The sequence below is a fragment of the Coregonus clupeaformis genome, chromosome 20 (genome assembly GCF_020615455.1).
Source record: "Coregonus clupeaformis isolate EN_2021a chromosome 20, ASM2061545v1, whole genome shotgun sequence".
Classification (NCBI taxonomy): Eukaryota; Metazoa; Chordata; class Actinopteri; order Salmoniformes; family Salmonidae; genus Coregonus; species Coregonus clupeaformis.
In genome coordinates this window covers 44,365,969-44,384,139 of record NC_059211.1, presented here as the reverse complement: position 1 = coordinate 44,384,139, position 18,171 = coordinate 44,365,969, and the positions used below count along the sequence as shown (strand labels likewise).

Genomic DNA, 18,171 nt, shown 5'->3' with positions numbered 1-18,171 from the left:
TCTTGAAGAATATAATTTATAATTGCCTCATGACCTTAGTTCAACTGTCAAACCATATCAGAACTCCAAATATAAGCTTGTTTTACTCCAGTGTTTGTAAACATTGTAAATAAACACTACATAGCCTCAAAACATGCTTGAAATTATCATTTTGATATCTTGGATGGTCAGTCCTAGCTCTGTCCATGAATTTGAGTGGTTACATTTCTCCAGGCCCACCCTTTACCTTTTAACCAAAACAGAGGCAGGGTTACGCTTTGTTATTGTTTCAACTAAGGATTGGCCCTTTAAGCCAGATTGTCCAAGTTCCAGTGAGACAATGCAAGAAGGCTGGAGATGCAGTCACTACTGTGTATTGTTTATGTGAATAGGGTATGTGTGTGAGAATAGTCAACAACTGTTCCACTGTGTATGTATTTGTAAAAAATACTTTAAAGTACTACTTTAAGTTGTTTTCTGGGGTATCTCTACTTTACATTACTATTTATATTTTTGACAACTTTTACTTTTACTCCACTACATTCCTAAAGAAAATAATGTACTTTTTACTCCATACATTTTCCCGGACAATCAGAAGTACTCGTTACATATTAAATGCTTAGCAGGACAGGAAAATTGTCAAATTCACACACTTCTCAAGAGAACATCCCTGGTCATCCCTACTGCCTCTGATCTGGCAGACTCACTAAACACAAATGCTTTGTTTGTAAATGATATCTGAGTGTTGGAGTGTGCCCCTGGCTATCCCTAAATTTTAAAAATAAATAATAATAATAATTTGAAATGATTTATACTTTTACTTTGACTTTTGATACTTAAGTATATTTTAGCAATTACACTTTCTTTTGATACTTAAGTATATTTAAAACCAAATACTTTTAGACTTTTACTCAGGTAGTATTTTACTGGGTGACTTTCACTTTTACTTGAGTCATTTTCTATTAAGGTATCTTTACTTTTACTCAAGTATGACAGTTGAGTACTTTTTCCACCACGGTCAACCACTTGTCTGAGTCAGTGGAGAGATAGAAATCAGCAGGTGGTCAAACATTTAGAGAGTTATTACGAAGCTATTAGGATGATCAATAACATGTCTCATGTAATAACTTCAGCCACCAAGACCCACACAATGCATTGTGTGTCATGTACTGCACCAGTAGGACTAGACTTCCAGTGGACAATGGGAGCCCTCTGTCCGAGAGTAGGCTGGCCATGCCTTGACCCATGTCCTCTGACTCTCATACACTGGCCCATGTAACACACAACGTCACACAGCATCACACCAAACGTCACACACAGTGTCAGTCGGTGCCCACAGACGTATAAGCCAGCCATGGTGTCACTGCCCCACAAACAGCCCAGTCCAGGTTGGCTGCAGGCCGGGCCAGAGGCCAGAGGCTGCCTGCCTGGAGGGCCAGGGGTCCAGGGAAGCCCTGTGTAGCCTGGCTGGAGGCCAGTTCCCAGGCTGGCTTGCCCCACCATTCACATCAGTCTCCAGGGCTCTGGGAAGCATCGACAGGCAGTGGGAAAGGTTGTGACCCCTGGCTCTCCCCCGGGGACTGTTGTGCTGCTCTCAGAGGAGAGTGATGTCATCCTTCTGTGCAGCAATACTCCTTCTGACAAATGTGACAGGCACGGCTCAACTCTACTGGACCGATGAACACACAGCTCCCATTTCACAAGGAGTTGGTTTGGGATGCAGGGAGAGAGGGCTAAGATCTATGGTGCAAACGACAGAGTTTGGCGCTGTAGTGTTCAGATGAAATAAGAGACTGTTTGTATTGCGCCAGCTGCTGGGGATAATAAATAAAGCCATATATCTGGTTGATTTACAGTACTAAGATACTACTGCTGCTCCAACAGATCTTATAGTCCAGAGCAAGTCTCTATGGAAAAGGAGGTTTGTTTGTCTAGGGGGGCGGAGGAGGGGGGCTGTTCTTCCTGAGATCTGAGATAAAATATATCTCAAATATCACAGCACAGACTGGGGGACTGTACAGAGGGGTCAGCTCTCCCCCTGGCTGGACCCCTGGACACCTGGCCTCCAGCCTTCCCCCCGTCCTCCCCTCTGTCTCCCTGCAACAAAACCAGGACAGGGAGCTGCAGCGCGGAGTGGAGCGGGACAAAAACAGGAGGAGCACGACGCTGTTGTTGCACCACTGTGGGGAAAAAGGCACATTCCAGGAAATCTCCCACTTCCTGCCTGCAGCCTCCCGACTCCACAGAGCCTGCTATCCTCATACATGACGGGTGGGGCTGGCTGGGCTAGAGACATAAAACGCTACTACTGCTACAGAGGGACAGGGAGGAGAGGACAGGAGAGGACAGGAGAGGACAGGAGATGAAAGGAAAGGAAAGTGGAGGAACCATAAAACTCTACATAAAGGGGACAGGACTGCAACAGAACACTCCCTTAAAGAGAGAAGAGAGGAGACACTCAGTACAGCACTATAGGGACATAACTATCCATCTCAGAGCCCAGAGGGTTTTACAGATCAGACAGCCAGACTGTGCAGGATGGTTTGAAGCTGCTCTGTTTAAGTGAAGAGGATCAAGAGGTCAGTGTCAGAGAAAGTGTACTGTACTGTTGGAGAACAGGCCGTTTAGTGGGTGTTGTCAGAGCTGTGTGCGCATGTGTGTGTGTGTGTGTGTGTGAGTGAGTGTGTGTGTGTGTGATTGTGTGTGTGTGTGTGTGTGAGCGCATATGCTCGGGTCATAGAGAGTTCACAGCAAGGTCAGGAGCTCATAGAGAAGCCATTTAAGCCAGAAGAGATCAAGCCCAAAACAATAACAGAGTCGTTAGTGGAATTCAGAGGGAACGTCGGAATAATTATTATATTTTGGACATCAGGCTGGATGGAAAGAATAGCACTAAGTGCCTTTCATTAGCCTGATATGAGCAAAAAAGAAGATTCATCCTCACTATTAAAGTATTGGCAGCAGTTAGAGCCAGAGACTCCAGTGGAAACTCTGTCGTTGCATCATTGCAAAACAAAGAGTACTAGGAAGGTCGTCTGTCTGTCTGTCTGTCTGACACGGGGAGGGATCACTTCCCCGAAGCCTCTACTCCCACTGCTACTGTCACTATTGTTACTACGTTGTGACCGGTACACTTTGTGCTTGTGTGTATGTGTCTGTGTGTGATTTACACTGTCTGCGCATGCAGATCAGTGTGTGCGTGTGTTTGTGTTTTTACCACACTGTCCAGTAGGGAGCAGTGTACAGTCGTGGTCAAAAGTTTTGAGAATGACATAACTATTGGTCTTCACAAAGTTCGCTGCTTCAGTGTTTTTAGATATTTTTGTCAGATGTTACTATGGTATACTGAAGTATAATTACAAGCATTCCATAAGTGTCAAAGGCTTCTATTGACAATTACATTAAGTTTATGCAAAGAGTCAATATTTGCAGTGTTGACCCTTCTTTTTCAAGACCTCTGCAATCCGCCCTGGCGTGCTGTCAATTAACTTCTGGGCCACATCCTGACTGATGGCAGCCCATTCTTGCATAATCAATGCTTGGAGTTTGTCAGAATTTGTGGGTTTTTGTTTGTCCACCCGCCTCTTGAGGATTGACCACAAGTTCTCAATGGGATTAAGGTCTGGGGAGTTTCCTGGCCATGGACCCAACATGTCGATGTTTTGTTCCCGAGCCACTTAGTTATCACTTTTGCCTTATGGCAAGGTACTCCATCATGCTGGAAAAGGCGTTGGTCGTCACCAAACTGTTCTTGGATGGTTGGGAGAAGTTGCTCTCGGAGGATTTGTTGGTACCATTCTTTATTCATGGGTGTGTTCTTAGGCAAAATTGTGAGTGAGCCCACTCCCTTGGCTGAGAAGCAACCCCACACATGAATGGTCTCAGGATGCTTTACTGTTGGCATGACAGGACTGATGGTAGCGCTCACCTTGTCTTCTCCGGACAAGGTGTTTTCCGGATGCCCCAAACAATCGGAAAGGGGATTCATCAGAGAAAATGATACCCCAGAGAAAATGATACCCCAGATACCCCAGTCCTCAGCAGTCTAATCCCTGTACCTTTTGCAGAATATCAGTCTGTCCCTGATGTTTTTCCTGGAGAGAAGTGGCTTCCTCGCTGCCCTTCTTGACACCAGGCCATCCTCCAAAAGTCTGAGCAAGCTCTGCACTGGTGGTGCCCCGATCCCGCAGCTGAATCAACTTTAGGAGACGGTCCTGGCACTTGCTGGACTTTCTTGGGCGCCCTGAAGCCTTCTTCACAACAATTGAACCTCTCTCCTTGAAGTTCTTGCTAATCTGATAAATGGTTGATTTAGGTGCAATCTTACTAGCAGCAATATCCTTGCCTGTTTAGCCCTTTTTGTGCAAAGCAATGATGACGGCACGTGTTTCCTTTCAGGTAACCATGGTTAACAGAGGAAGAACAATGATTTCAAGCACCACCCTCCTTTTAAAGCTTCCAGTCTGTTATTCTAACTCAATCAGCATGACAGAGTGATCTCCAGCCTTATCCTCGTCAACACTCTCACCTGTGTTAACGAGAGAATCACTGACATGATGTCAGCTGGTCCTTTTGTGGCAGGGCTGAAATGCAATGGAAATGTTTTTTAATTGCAATTCATCTGATCACTCTTCATAACATTCTGGAGTATATGCAATTTGCCATCATAAAAACTGAGGCAGCAGACTTTGTGAAAACTAATATTTGTGTCATTCTCAAAACTTTTGACCACGACTGTATATGTAAGATGGTGAATTTCTCCATAATCAGTGTTGGGTTTGCCAATGCAATGTGCAAGAGCCTAATTTCAGTTTATGTGACAAAATAAGCAATGCATAGTGTAGAGAATCATTGTACCATCTAAACTGCTGTGAAATATGTTTTCCATAACAACAAATATTGTATTTACATCTTTTTGAAACTGGTGTACAAAACTGAAACTAAAAGACTCAAAAACGAAACTTAAGAACAGGAAGCATAGAAATAGCACACATATAACAGATCTACTGCCTCTTAGACTTGCTTTCTATGAGAATGACAGATCTATAACTCACAATTCTATGTGAGTTTGGTCGAGTCGCCCAAGAAGTTACATATTGCAGCTTTAAATGTCTTGCTCCTCGTCCAAGACCAAGGGCACAGTCAGTGCCCACTAACAGGCTGAACCTCTGTGACCTCTCAATCATAATAATATAATAATAATATGCCATTTAGCAGACGCTTTTATCCAAAGCGACTTACAGTCATGTGTGCATACATTTTTACGTATGGGTGGTCCCGGGGATCGAACCCACTACCCTGGCGTGACAAGCGCCATGCTCTACCAATTGAGCTACAGAGGACCACATCATGCAAATTACAGTTTCCACTCTCTTGCTCATGTTGCTCATCTCTCTTCATATCCTGTGGTCCTCTGTAGCTCAGCTGGTAGAGCACGGCGCTTGTAACGCCAAGGTAGTGGGTTCGATCCCCGGGACCACCCATACACACAAAAAATATGTATGCACGCATGACTGTAAGTCGCTTTGGATAAAAGCGTCTGCTAAATGGCATTATTTATTTATATCAGTCCTCCATGTTTCTACCCTCTCCTTCTCTCTCTCCCTCATGCTTCTCCCCTATTTCCCTATCTTCTTGAGTTGCCCCCCTTTCCCATGTTTCCCCCCTCTTCTCTTGTCTCCCCCCACTCTCTCTGTAGTGCATGTTTCTCGGCTCACCTCTCATTTTTCTCTCCCTCTTCTTCTGTCCTCTTCTCTCCTCCTGGTCTCTGGTCCATTGTTACCCTGTGAGCCCCTAAGTGAGGCTCTAACAGTGGCCTCCTGGCCTCATCAGCATAGTGATTCATGCAGCCGGCCAGGCTCCAGAGGAATGACATCATCACCACTGCCAGTAAACCCCACTAAGACACAGAGAGCCCCTCCCCTCCCTCTGGATGGCCACCAGCTGGGGCTGCAGTGTCTTACAGAGGTCTTTGGGAGCACAGACAACATTACACCATGGCTTATACAGACTGATCCTAGAACTGCCTCAGAGAAGAGTAAGATGACATGGCTCCTAGATACTGAGGTCATTTTTACATTTCCCCCCACCTAAGCTGATCCTAGATGTGTGCCTAAAGGCAACTTATAGGCCTATCCAAAGCTTTCCGAGAGGCAATATTACAGGCTGATCCGGAGTGTTCCCCAGTGTTCATCTGGGGTCAATAGGCTTGAGCCGCCCTCGGCACCAAAACAAGGATAATCCTCAGTTCTAGGCTGTGTTTTATTATGACTCATACTGTACTGCCGTGTCTTATAGACATTACGGTAACTTGGGGTATCCCCAGTAGCCCTCCATCCCCACCCCTGACCCCCTGCCTATAAGCCCTAATTAAGAAGTACGGGTCTGCCTGTCTGGCCTCCTGTTACAGTCAGAGCCATCTGTCTCTCACAGCTACTGGATCACTCCAATTCTGCTGAGATAAACACCCACGGATCCATAGAACCACTGAGGGCTCCAAATGTGACTCTGTTCTGTATTGAATGCCTAGAAATAGACACACTAGATCTGCAAACATTTTATGGCCTGAGGGTTCAGACTACAAGTGGGTGAGATGCTGACATGCCAGATTGCACTAGTGCTGACCATTCATATTAATAACTGTCCTGAGTACACCCTCCTGCACTGCCCACTTGGACATCGGCCCCCTCTATACCCTCTCCTCCACACACACACACACACACACACACACACACACACACACACACACACACACACACACACACACACACACACCTCTGCTCACTCAGGCAGAACATGCAGTAAGCTGGGACACATGACTGGGATCAGGCCGGGGTGTTGTGGGGAGGGGAGGGGGCTCACATTGTTTACCGCAGTCCTCTTGCACAAGCTGCCAGGGGCTGGTGTTTTTGTGGTGTGCAGTCCAGCTTTTGTGTGTGTGTGTGTGTGTGTGTGTGTGTGTGCATGCGTCCATTTGAATTAAAAAGGTTAGCGTGCTTATACAGCTTACAGCCACTGTGCCACTAACATCCACAGCCTGAAGCCCATCCAAATGTGTGTGATCAAAACCACTCAGAAGTGTGTTACCCAGTAGGGGGGCACCATATTGCCTTCTGCCCCTATGGTCTGATGTGTTTCTGCCCCAGTTGAGTGATCTGACCCTCTGGTGTGATGTGTGATGCCCAGGCCTGGACAGGAGGATGACAGGGACAATAGCCTGACCATTGACTCTTCACACTATCACACTCTCCCTTTGCCCCAATTAGTCCAGGACCCACAATACAGTATGAACCATTGAGCAGCTAGCTAGACTTGCAAGATGCCACCCAAGAGTGTGAAATTAATAGGATGCCAGCAAAGAGGTCTACGTTGAAGAAAATATTGCAGACCCATTTATTTGGTATCTGGGGCAATACGGATTCACCATTGTATTATGTGACTGGAGTAGTCAGCGTTTTTCTGTACTTTTGGGTCAACACAGAAATACATTTCTATTTAGGACAATCAAGTGTCAGTTTCCTTCCTCGGACTGTAGCAATGGGAGGTTTATTGAATGGCAGTGTTTTACAGACAACCTCAGTTCTCCTCTGTGCCATAATAAATCACTCCATAACAGACCCAACCCAATTGTCGCGTCATAATGGCACATGACTGTCAAGAAATCAAAGGTTAGCTAGAAAGGAAACATTTGAACGTCACATAAAAATAAAAGCACAAGAAAATAAGAAAAAAACGGGAAGGAGGACTGCTTGGTCAGCTTTTCTATTCTTCCTTGGAAACCACATCATCATTGTGGATTTACTCTCGTGGTCTGCTATTGCTTCTGCTATTTCGATGACCCACTATCGAATGGCCCTGCTGGGTTTATTACCAGTCATTGGGTTTTGCTGAATATTGCCTGTATTCTAGTTTATTGACCTGCGTGCTTTATCACCAAGCTGCTCTGTTACACTCTGTGGCTGTGAGTGGGAGAACAGAACACAGTATCATCTTCCAGGAGCCAGGAACTAGGAGGCAGCTCTATCTGTCTTTATGAGGCTCTAAGTGCCCAGTAACATGGAACAGGGACACCTCAGCGTTACATCTCTCTCTCTGACCTGCACTTTGAACCTGACGCCCATCATCAGGACCACATAACAGGGCCATTAAAACACAGATTAGTTCAATCACTGCTTTACTTTATGGCTGGCCTGGTTTCGTAACCGATCATGAAGAAGGGGAGAAGAGAGGAGGAAGGGATACAGATAGATAATAGTTTACATTACAACAAAGCTTCACAAGCCAAGGGAGCAGCACAGTCAAAGTCTCAAAGTTCTACTGGACATTTACATTTGAGTCATTTAGCAGACTCTCTTATCCAGAGCGACTTACAGTTAGAGTGCATACATTTTTTTTCTTCTTCATATTGGTCCCCCGTGGGAAACGAACCCACAACCCTGGCGTTGCAAACACCATGCTCTACCAACTGAGCTACACGGGACTAAATGCATAACAGGCATAAATGTTATGTAACTGTAGTCTGTAAAGTTGGAACACTGTTTCTCCTGTGACCAATAACAGGAGGAAAAATATGAAATACTAAATGTACCTGTGACATTCAAATAGATAGGGAGGAGAGAAACGAATATATCAAATCAAATCAATTTGTATTTGTCACATATACGTGTTTAGCAGATGTTATTGAGGGTGTAGCGAAATGCTTGTGGTTCTAGCTCTGACAGTGCAGTAATATCTAACAAGTAATATCTAACAATTTCACAACATATACCTAATACACACACATCTAAGTAAGGAATGGAATTTAAGAATACATATATGGACAAGCAATGACAGAGCGGCATGGACTAAGATACAGTAGAATATTATAGAATACAGTATATACAGTTGAAGTCGAAAGTTTATATACACCTTAGCCAAATACATTTCAACTCAGTTTTTCACAATTCCTGATATTTAATCCTAGTAAAAACTCCCTGTCTTAGGTCAGTTAGGATCACCACTTTATTTTAAGAATGTGAAATGTTAGAATAATAGTAGAGAGAATTATTTATTTCAGCTTTTATTTCTTTAATCACATTCCCAGTGGGTCAGAAGTTTACATACACTCAATTAGTATTTGGTAGCATTGCCTTTAAATTGTTTAACATGGGTCAAATGTTTCGGGTTGCCTTCCACAAGCTTCCCACAATAAGTTGGGTGAATTTCGGCCCATTCCTCCTGACAGAGCTGGTGTAACTGAGTCAGCTTTGTAGGCCTCCTTGCTCGCACACGCTTTTTCAGTTCTGCCGACAAATGTTCTATAGGATTGAGGTCAGGGCTTTGTGACGGCCACTCCAATACCTTGACTTCTTTGTCCTTAAGCCATTTTGCCACAACTTTGGAAGTATGCTTGGGGTCATTGTCCATTTGGAAGACCCATTTGCGACCAAGCTTTAACTTCCTGACTGATGTCTTGAGATGTTGCTTCAATATATCCACATAATATTCCTTCCTCATGATGCCATCTATTTTGTGAAGTGCACCAGTCCCTCCTGCAGCAAAGCACCTCCACAGCATGATGCTGCCACCTCCGTTCTTCACGGTTGGGATGGTGTTCTTTGGCTTGCAAGCCAACCCCTTTTTCCTCCAAACATAACGATGGTCATTATGGCCAAACAGTTCTATTTTTGTTTCATCAGACCAGAGGACATTTCTCCAAAAAGTACAATCTTTGTCCCCATGTGCAGTTGCAAATCGTAGTCTGGCTTTTTTATGGCGGTTTTGGAGCAGTGTCTTCTTCCTTGCTGAGCGGCCTTTCAGGTTATGTCAATATAGGACTTGTTTTACTGTGGATATAGATACTTTTGTACCTGTTTCCTCCAGCATCTTCACAAGGTCCTTTGCTGTTCTGGGATTGATTTGCACTTTTCGCACCAAAGTACGTTCATCTCTAGGAGACAGAACGTGTCTCCTTCCTGAGCGGTATGACAGCTGCGTGGTCCCATGGTTTATACTTGCATACTATTGTTTGTACAGATGAACGTGGTACCTTCAGGCGTTTAGAAATTGCTCCCAAGGATGAACCAGACTTGTGGAGGTCTACAATTTCTTTTCTGAGGTCTTGGCTGATTTCTTTTGATTTTCCCATGATGTCAAGCAAAGAGGCACTGAGTTTGAAGGTAGGCCTTGAAATACATCCACAGGTACACCTCCAATTCACTCAAATGATGTCAATTAGCCTATCAGAAGCTTCTAAAGCCTTAACATCATTTTCTGGAATTTTCCAAGCTGTTTAAAGGCACAGTCAACTTAGTGTATGTAAACTTCTGACCCACTGGAATTGTGATACAGTGTTGGAAAAAGTACTTGTGTCATGCACAAAGTAGATGTCCTAACCGACTTGCCAAAACTATAGTCCGTTAACAAGAAATTTGTGGAGTGGTTGAAAAACGAGTTTTAATGACTCCAACCTAAGTGTATGTGAACTTCCGACTTCAACTGTACATATGAGATGAATAATGCAAGATATGTAAACATTATAGGGAAACAGAGTGCGCTATCAGAGTACAGTGAGGTTGGTCATTCCCTGATAAACAATCAAACAAACAGCATTCAGACTGCATTTAACACAAACAGACTCATTGTTTGGTGTGTCAAGGCCAAAACTAGCTTAGGCCAATTAGCCTACACACTGTGATTGTGTGTACACGAGCGTATGTACGCAAAATCTGTGTGTGTGTATTTATATTTTTATCTATTGAAATCACAAATCTGTATGTTTGGAATCTGTGGTCAGAGGGAGAGGCCTGGCCTCTCTGTTCGGGGAACAATGGGCGGAAACTGTCCAGTGAGTCGGGAAGAGACGTCAGCCAGGAAGTCAGATAAGAGGACCAGGGGAGGAACAACACAAACATACACATTTGAGTCATTTAGCAGACGCTCTTATCCAGAGCGACTTACAGGAGCAATTAGGGTTAAGTGCCTTGCTCAAGGGCACATCGACAGATTTCTCACCTAGTCGGCTCAGGGATTAGAACCAGCGACCTTTCGGTTACTGGCACTACGCTCTTAACCACTAAGCTACCTGCCACCCCTATACACTATGTCACACGCTCTATCTACTGAGCACACACAGACCTCCATTCAGATTCCATCCATATTCACCATATCAACAGTATGTACTTCAGTACTGGGCCACAGACCTACTAATAGTTGCCGTATCTACACTGTATTGGTCGAACATACACAGACCACCCAAAGACCTCTATTCTTAGACACCACATCAACAATGTTTAGGTAAATGCCAGATTTAAAAGATTCAGGGCTCAAATAGGTACACAAAACATCTATCTCATGCAAACACTAAAAGTGACATGGTTAATAAACTGTTATTACCTCTCCATAAACACACACTAATAGCACATCACATGTAAACACAACCATGGTTCATGTTCCAGCTACATGGCTGATAGACTCTGATGTAACCACTTCTTGGTAGTCGGTACTTGAACTGTGTGGATGGCAGCAGTGATACAGGTTCCCTGAATGGATGGATGACCACTCAGCAGGTCAGTAGCGGTCAGGAGCGGTCAGAGAGAGTGACCGTGTGTTACCAGCGGTCAGCGCAGGCTGCATGTTTCTGTGCAGCAGAACTGCTGACGGGGGCTAGAGACGAGGCTTCGCTTCCCGCTCAACAACCACCCCCCTCCTTCTCCTCCCCTCTTTCCCTCCTCCGTTTCCTCAGAATCACCACAACCACACAGACCGACCTTTGAGGAATAAACAGAGCTCAGCAGAACTACAGGTCACACTTCTCTGTGAAGGTGGATCTGTCCCCCTGTCTGTCTGCCCTCTACCATCACTACTGTACACAATCACATTGGGCTGTTCCTTCTAGTACACTATAGACGTTGGACATTGAATGGTCTGCCACTGTCTACTTTTGTGTCAATTTCCTGAATCCCTTTGTACAGTGTCTCTCTCACACCTCAGCCCAAATATGAAACTACCAAAACATATCTCCATGAATTAGGCCCTGCAGACCTGAACACAGCATCACAGAGAGATTGAACACAGAGACAACTCAGACAGAGAGACAGAGCAGGAAAAGGAATAGACCCACTTCAGATGAGAAGACCAGTCCATCATACTGTAAGGACACACCAGAGAGTGTGAAACAATGTTTCCCTAACATCAAAGACTATCAACCATAGATAGAGACAGACAGACCGATTGACATAGGGACACACAGTGAAAGGTACATGAAAGACAGCTACACACACATGCTCAAACACACACACACACACATGCACACACATGCACACACACACACACACACACACACACACACACACACACACACACACACCCACTCCGGTAGTTACTGACCCAGTGTCGGGGGCTGCTCTCTGGTGATCGAGCCTGGTACCTCTGCAGGGCCACCCCTCCCTTCCCATCCAGCAGAGAGGCCTCCATGTCGGAACAGTGTCCGTGGGGGCCGTGGGGCCAGGGCAACAGTGTGGCCAGGGGGTAGTGGGATATCATGGTGCCCCAGCGGCTCAGCGGCAGGGTTGGCTGGGCTGGCAGGACATACTCTACTCTGGAAGGCAGCGTGAGAGTGCTGTTGGGGGTTCCTCTGGATCTCTGGGTCTCTCGTTCCTCAGTGTCTGGATCAGGGTGGTAGAATGTTGTTGTGGGTCCACTGGCTCAGAGTGGCTGTTGTCCCTGGTCTTCTGTACCCAAAGGGCTTGGTTATATTTTCTGTTATAGGTGCCTGTGTGGTTCAGTAGGCTGGTCAGTCCTCCTGCTCCCAGGCTAGGTTGCTGTGTCCCCGGTCTTGCAGTTCCCTCTTCGCTGTGAGCCTGGAGTTGTGAGTGAGGCTTCCTCTCCAACTGACACTGTTTCCTCTTTCTCTTCTCCTTTAAACTCACACTCCTTCTCTCTCTTTTCCCCTCTCAGTGCGTGTGGAGCTTGGCTGTAGCCTACCAGCTCTAACCACATGAGTGATTCAATTCTATTGTCTATCTCTCCTTCTCTCCCTCGCTCCCTCGCTCTCTCTGTCTCAGCCAAGAGTGGGAGGAGCATAGGATAAGCCCCTTAACTATCTAGTGACTAAAAATGTTGATGAAATATGGGAAAAGAGAGAAGGGGGGTTTCAGGATTTCCAATATATTCTAATGGATGTTTTCCATGATGTTAACTTGGATGGCCCCATTTCTGTGATACCTGAGCCAAAATTACATACACCACTCAAACCACTCAGCGCCACAGCCACAGCCATTATGAGAAAAGTAACACAGAGCATGGTAAAGTATGATAGAGGTATGGGTTGTCCCAGAGATCTGAGAGTAACAGTACAACCCTAACTGCTCTATGCTTCAGTAGTTACTAATTCTACTGGTTTGTTAACCAACACTCAAGAAAGCATGGCAGATGATGCCCTTTGAGACTGGAGGCAAGGTTCAAATGGTCATAAATGTATAACGCTGAAGAATAGGAATGAATAGGGACAGAGAAAGAGAGAGAGAGAGAGAGAGAGTAGGTGTGTGTGTGTGTGTGTGTGTGTGTGTATGTGTGTGGATGTGTTTAACTATACTTGTGGGGACCAGAAGTCCCCACAAGAATAGTAAACTAACAAAAATGTGACCAACTGGGGACATTTTGTTAGTCCCCACAAGGTCAGATGCTATTTCTATGGGGTTTAGGTTTAAGGTTAGAGTTAGTGTTAGGGTTAGAATTAATGTTAGGAGCTAGAGTTCGTTTTTGGTTTAGGAGCTAGGGTTAGGTTTAGGGTTAAGGTTAGGTTTTGGGGTTAAGGTTAGGGTTAGGGTTATGTTTATGGTTAGGGAAAATAGGATTTTGAATGGGACTGAATTTTGTGTCCCCACAAGGTTAGTTGTACAAGACAATGTGTGTGTGTGTGTGTGTGTGTGGTGTGTGTGTGTGTGTGTGTGTGTGTGTGTGTGTGTGTGTGTGAGTGTGTGTGTGAGCGTGTGCAGTAGGGATGAGAGTCAGTCATGTGTAAAACACAGCCGTTGCTGAGGAGGATTATCTGGGACCAGGCACCGCTCACACACAAACACACACACACGTAGGCCTACGCTCAGACCGCCCTGCCTGGTTACAACAGTTAATAGGACACAGAGCGTGAGGAAAGTTGCTTCGGATTGTTGCCAAAGCTCTGGATTCAGGCCTAGCATCCTGTCCTCAGGTGAATCAGCAGCCACTGTATAAACATCAACACATCCGGAGCAGCCCTCTAAAGACCCCTGTACACACACCAGTCATCACTAATTAGTATGGGTTTCCTAACTCAACTACGTACACACTCACGTGCAATCTGGTGAAATCTGACATATCCATTCACTCTGTGCTACCATGTTGTCACGAATACCGCCGAGGCTGCTCCTCCTCCTTGTTCGGGCAGGCTTCGGCGTTCGTCGTCCCCGGAGTACTAGCTGCCACCGTTTGATGTTTTCGTTTGTTTGGTCATGTCTAGTTTAGTGCACCTGTTTCGTATTCTGTCCTGATTATGTCACCTATAAGTTTCCCTGTGTTATGTTTTGTAGTTGTGTGTTATTGTTCCACATGTCGTGTGTTGTAGGTTCGGTGCCTTGTCTGAGTTTAGTGTTTTACGCACTGTGCGTATTTTGTTCGCCTCCTGTGTTTGAGGCCGTTTCTTTTTGTGTCTATTTACAAGTACAGTAAAGTCGCTTTGACTGATCCTCTGTGTCCTGCGATTGACTCACCCACCGCATCCACATCAACACATTTTCTGACAGAATAACACACCTCTTTACTATGGAGTCAGCAGGAGCAGCGGCGAGAACCGAGTCGCTGGAGGATCGGGTCAGCTGCCAGGACGCCAGGATCCAGCAACTCGGATCTGCCATGCAAGAGATAATGGACACCCTGCGCCGATGGGAGAGAGGAGGCTTGCCCACACCTCCTCCTACCTTACCACCACCATCGGCCAGCCCCACCATACCAGCTCCGGAGTCCAGCGGTATTCGGCTCTCGTTCCCGAGGGCATATGATGGCACCGCAGCCGGGTGTCAGGGGTTCCTCCTTCAAGTGGAGCTCTACCTGGCAACCATACACCCGGCGCCCTCGGGATACGAGAGCTATTCCGCCCTCATCTCCTGTCTCTCCGGCAAGGCGTTGGAGTGGGCCAATGCCGAATGGAGGGGAATAGACGCCGCCACCATCAGCTACGCTGAGTTCTCCCGCCGCTTCAGGGCTGTTTTCGATCATCCCCCTGAGGGTAAAGCGGCGGGGGAGCGTCGGTTCCACCTTCGACAGGGGAAGAGGAGCGCACAGGAGTTCACCCTGGACTTCCGGACTCCAGCGGCGGATGCGGGGTGGAATGAGAGGGCCCTCATCGACCACTATCGGTGTAGCCTGCGTGAGGACATTCGACGAGAGTTGGCCTGCAGGGACACCAATCTTACCTTCGACCAGTTGGTGGACATGTCAATCCGTCTGGATACCCTGCTGGCCACCCGCGAACGTCCAGAGTTGGGGCCGTCCATTCCATCCCCCAGCACCTCCGAGCCGAGCCCTATGGAGCTCGGGGGTGCTGGCGCTAGAGAGAGGAGGAGAGAGATACCGAGGGAGGCCGTCCCCTGCACCAACTGTGGTCGTAAAGGACACACTGCGGCTAGGTGCTGGGGAGGGTCTCCAGGGGTTCGAGGCAACAGGTCGCGCACTGGGGATTCATTCCAGGTGAGTAGGCGCCCAACTCACCCAGAGCTCTCTGTTGTTCACTTTTGTATACCTGTAGTATTTCCTCAGGTTGCATCTCAGTCCCAGCATAAGGCGCTAGTCGATTCAGGCGCAGCTGGGAATTTCATTGATCGTAATTTTGTGTGAGGTTAGGGGATTCCCCTCCTGCCCGTTGATGCACCCTTCCCTATCCATGCCCTAGATAGCCGTCCGTTGGGATCTGGGTTGATTAGGGAGGTCACAGCGCCACTTAAGATGAGGACGCAGGGGGTCATGAAGAGATTATTCAGTTGTATCTGATCGACTCTCCTGCGTATCCCGTGGTACTGGGGCTTCCTTGGTTAATCGCCCATGATCCCACCATTTCGTGGCAACAGAGGGCTCTCAAGGAGTGGTCTAACCAGTGTGTCGGGCGATGTTTAGGTGTTTCCGTAGGGGCGACCACGGTGGAGAGTCCGAACCAGGTGCCCGCAATGCACATTCCCCCCGAGTATGAGGATTTGGCACTCGTGTTCAGCAAGACTAGGGCGACGTGATTGCCACCTCATAGACGGGGAGATTGTGCGATAGACCTCCTGGCAGGTGCGGCACTTCCGCGGAGCCATGTGTATCCCTTGTCTCAAGAGGAGACAGCGGCTATGGAGACTTACATAGCCGAGTCTCTGAGACAGGGATACATACGGCCCTCCACTTCCCCTGTGTCCTCGAGTTTCTTTTTTGTGAAGAAAAAGGATGGAGGGTTGCTCCCGTGTATTGATTACCGCAATCTCAATCAGATCACTGTTAAATACAGTTATCCTCTTCCTCTGATTGCGAGTATGACGGAATCATTACGCGGAGCGCGTTTCTTCACAAAACTGGATCTCAGGAGCGCTTACAACTTGGTGCGCATTAGGGAGGGAGATGAATGGAAGACAGCATTTAGTACCACCTCGGGTCATTATGAGTATCTCGTCATGCCATACGGGTTAATGAATGCTCCTTCAGTCTTCCAATCCTTTGTGGACGAGATCTTCCGGGGACTTGCATGGGCAGGGTGTGTTTTGTACATTGACGACATTCTAGTGTACTCGTCTACACGAGCCGAGCATGTAGCCCTGGTACGCTGAGTGTTGGGTAGGCTGTTGGAGCATGACTTGTATGTCAAGGCAGAGAAATTTCTGTTTTTCCAGGAGTCCATCTCCTTCTTGGGTCATCGGTTGTCCACGTCAGGGGTGGAGATGGAGATTGACCGTGTGTCAGCCGTGCGTAATTGGCAGACTCCAACCACTGTTAAAGAGGTGCAACGGTTTTTGGGTTTTGCCAATTACTACCGGAGGTTTATCCAGGGTTTTGGACAGGTGGCAGCTCCCATCACTTCCCTGCTGAAGGGGGGCCCGGTGCGTTTGCAGTGGTCGGCTGAGGCGGACAGGGCGTTTGATAAACTGAAGAACCTGTTCACCTCGGCTCCGGTGCTGGCGCATCCTGACCCCGCTTTAGCGCTTCCAAGTGGAGGTGGACGTCGCAGAGGCCGGTATTGGGGCAGTATTGTCTCAACGCTCAGGCACGCCTCCTAAACTCCGGCCCTGCGCTTTTATTCTAAAAGCTCAGCCCGGCGGAACGAAATTATGACGTAGGGGACAGGGAGCTGCTAGCCGTAGTTCAGGCCCTAAAGGTGTGGAGGCATTGGCTTGAGGGGGCTCAACACCCTTTTCACATTCTGACTGACCATCGTAACCTGGAGTACATCCGGGCAGCTAGGAGACTGAACCCTCGTCAGGCTAGGTGGAACATGTTTCTGACCCGGTTTGTTTTTAAGCTTACTTACATCCCAGGCTCCCAGAACGGTAAGGCAGACGACCTTTCCCGGCGGTATGACACAGAGGAGAGGTCCATTGAGCCCACTCCCATACTGCCGGAATCTTGTCTGGTGGCACCGGTGGTGTGGGAGATCGATGCGGAAATCGAGCGGGCGTTACGCACCGACCCTACTCCTCCAGAGTGTCCGGTGGGGCGGACGTACGTGCCGCTCGAGATCCGTGATCGTCTCATATATTGGGCTCACACGTCACCCTCCTCTGGACATCCAGGTATTGGCCGGACAGTGCACTGCCTTAGTGTTAAGTACTGGTGGCCAACATTGGCTAGGGACGTGAGGGTTTATGTCTCCTCCTGCTCAGTGTGCGCCCAGTGTAAGGCGCCTAGACACCTGCCCAGGGGGAAGTTACAGCCCCTGCCCGTTCCACAACGGCCGTGGTCTCACCTCTCGGTAGACTTTGTCACTGACCTACCCCCTCCCAGGGGAATACCACTATTCTGGTCGTTGTGGATCGGTTCTCTAAGGCCTGTCGTCTCATCCCAATGCCGGGTCTCCCTACTGCCCTACAGACCGCTGAGGCTTTGTTTACCCACGTCTTCCGGCACTACGGGGTTCCCGAGGATATAGTGTCCGATCGAGGTCCCCAATTCACCTCTAGAGTCTGGAGGGCGTTCATGGAACGTTTGGGGGTC

The 18,171-nt window shown here is 47.3% G+C and overlaps 1 protein-coding gene across 1 annotated transcript in view; it reads right to left on the bottom strand.

Annotated features, from left to right (window-relative positions):
- The window catches only part of rgl1 (ral guanine nucleotide dissociation stimulator-like 1), a 34,437-nt gene extending 21,474 nt beyond the window's left edge, over positions 1 to 12,963 (bottom strand). Inside the window, exon 1 of the mRNA XM_045205507.1 lies at positions 12,346 to 12,963. Coding sequence (XP_045061442.1) covers positions 12,346 to 12,501 — 156 coding nt within the window. The 5' untranslated portion in view covers positions 12,502 to 12,963. The remainder of the gene's footprint in view (positions 1 to 12,345) is intronic.
- Between the last annotated feature and the right edge of the window lie 5,208 nt (positions 12,964 to 18,171).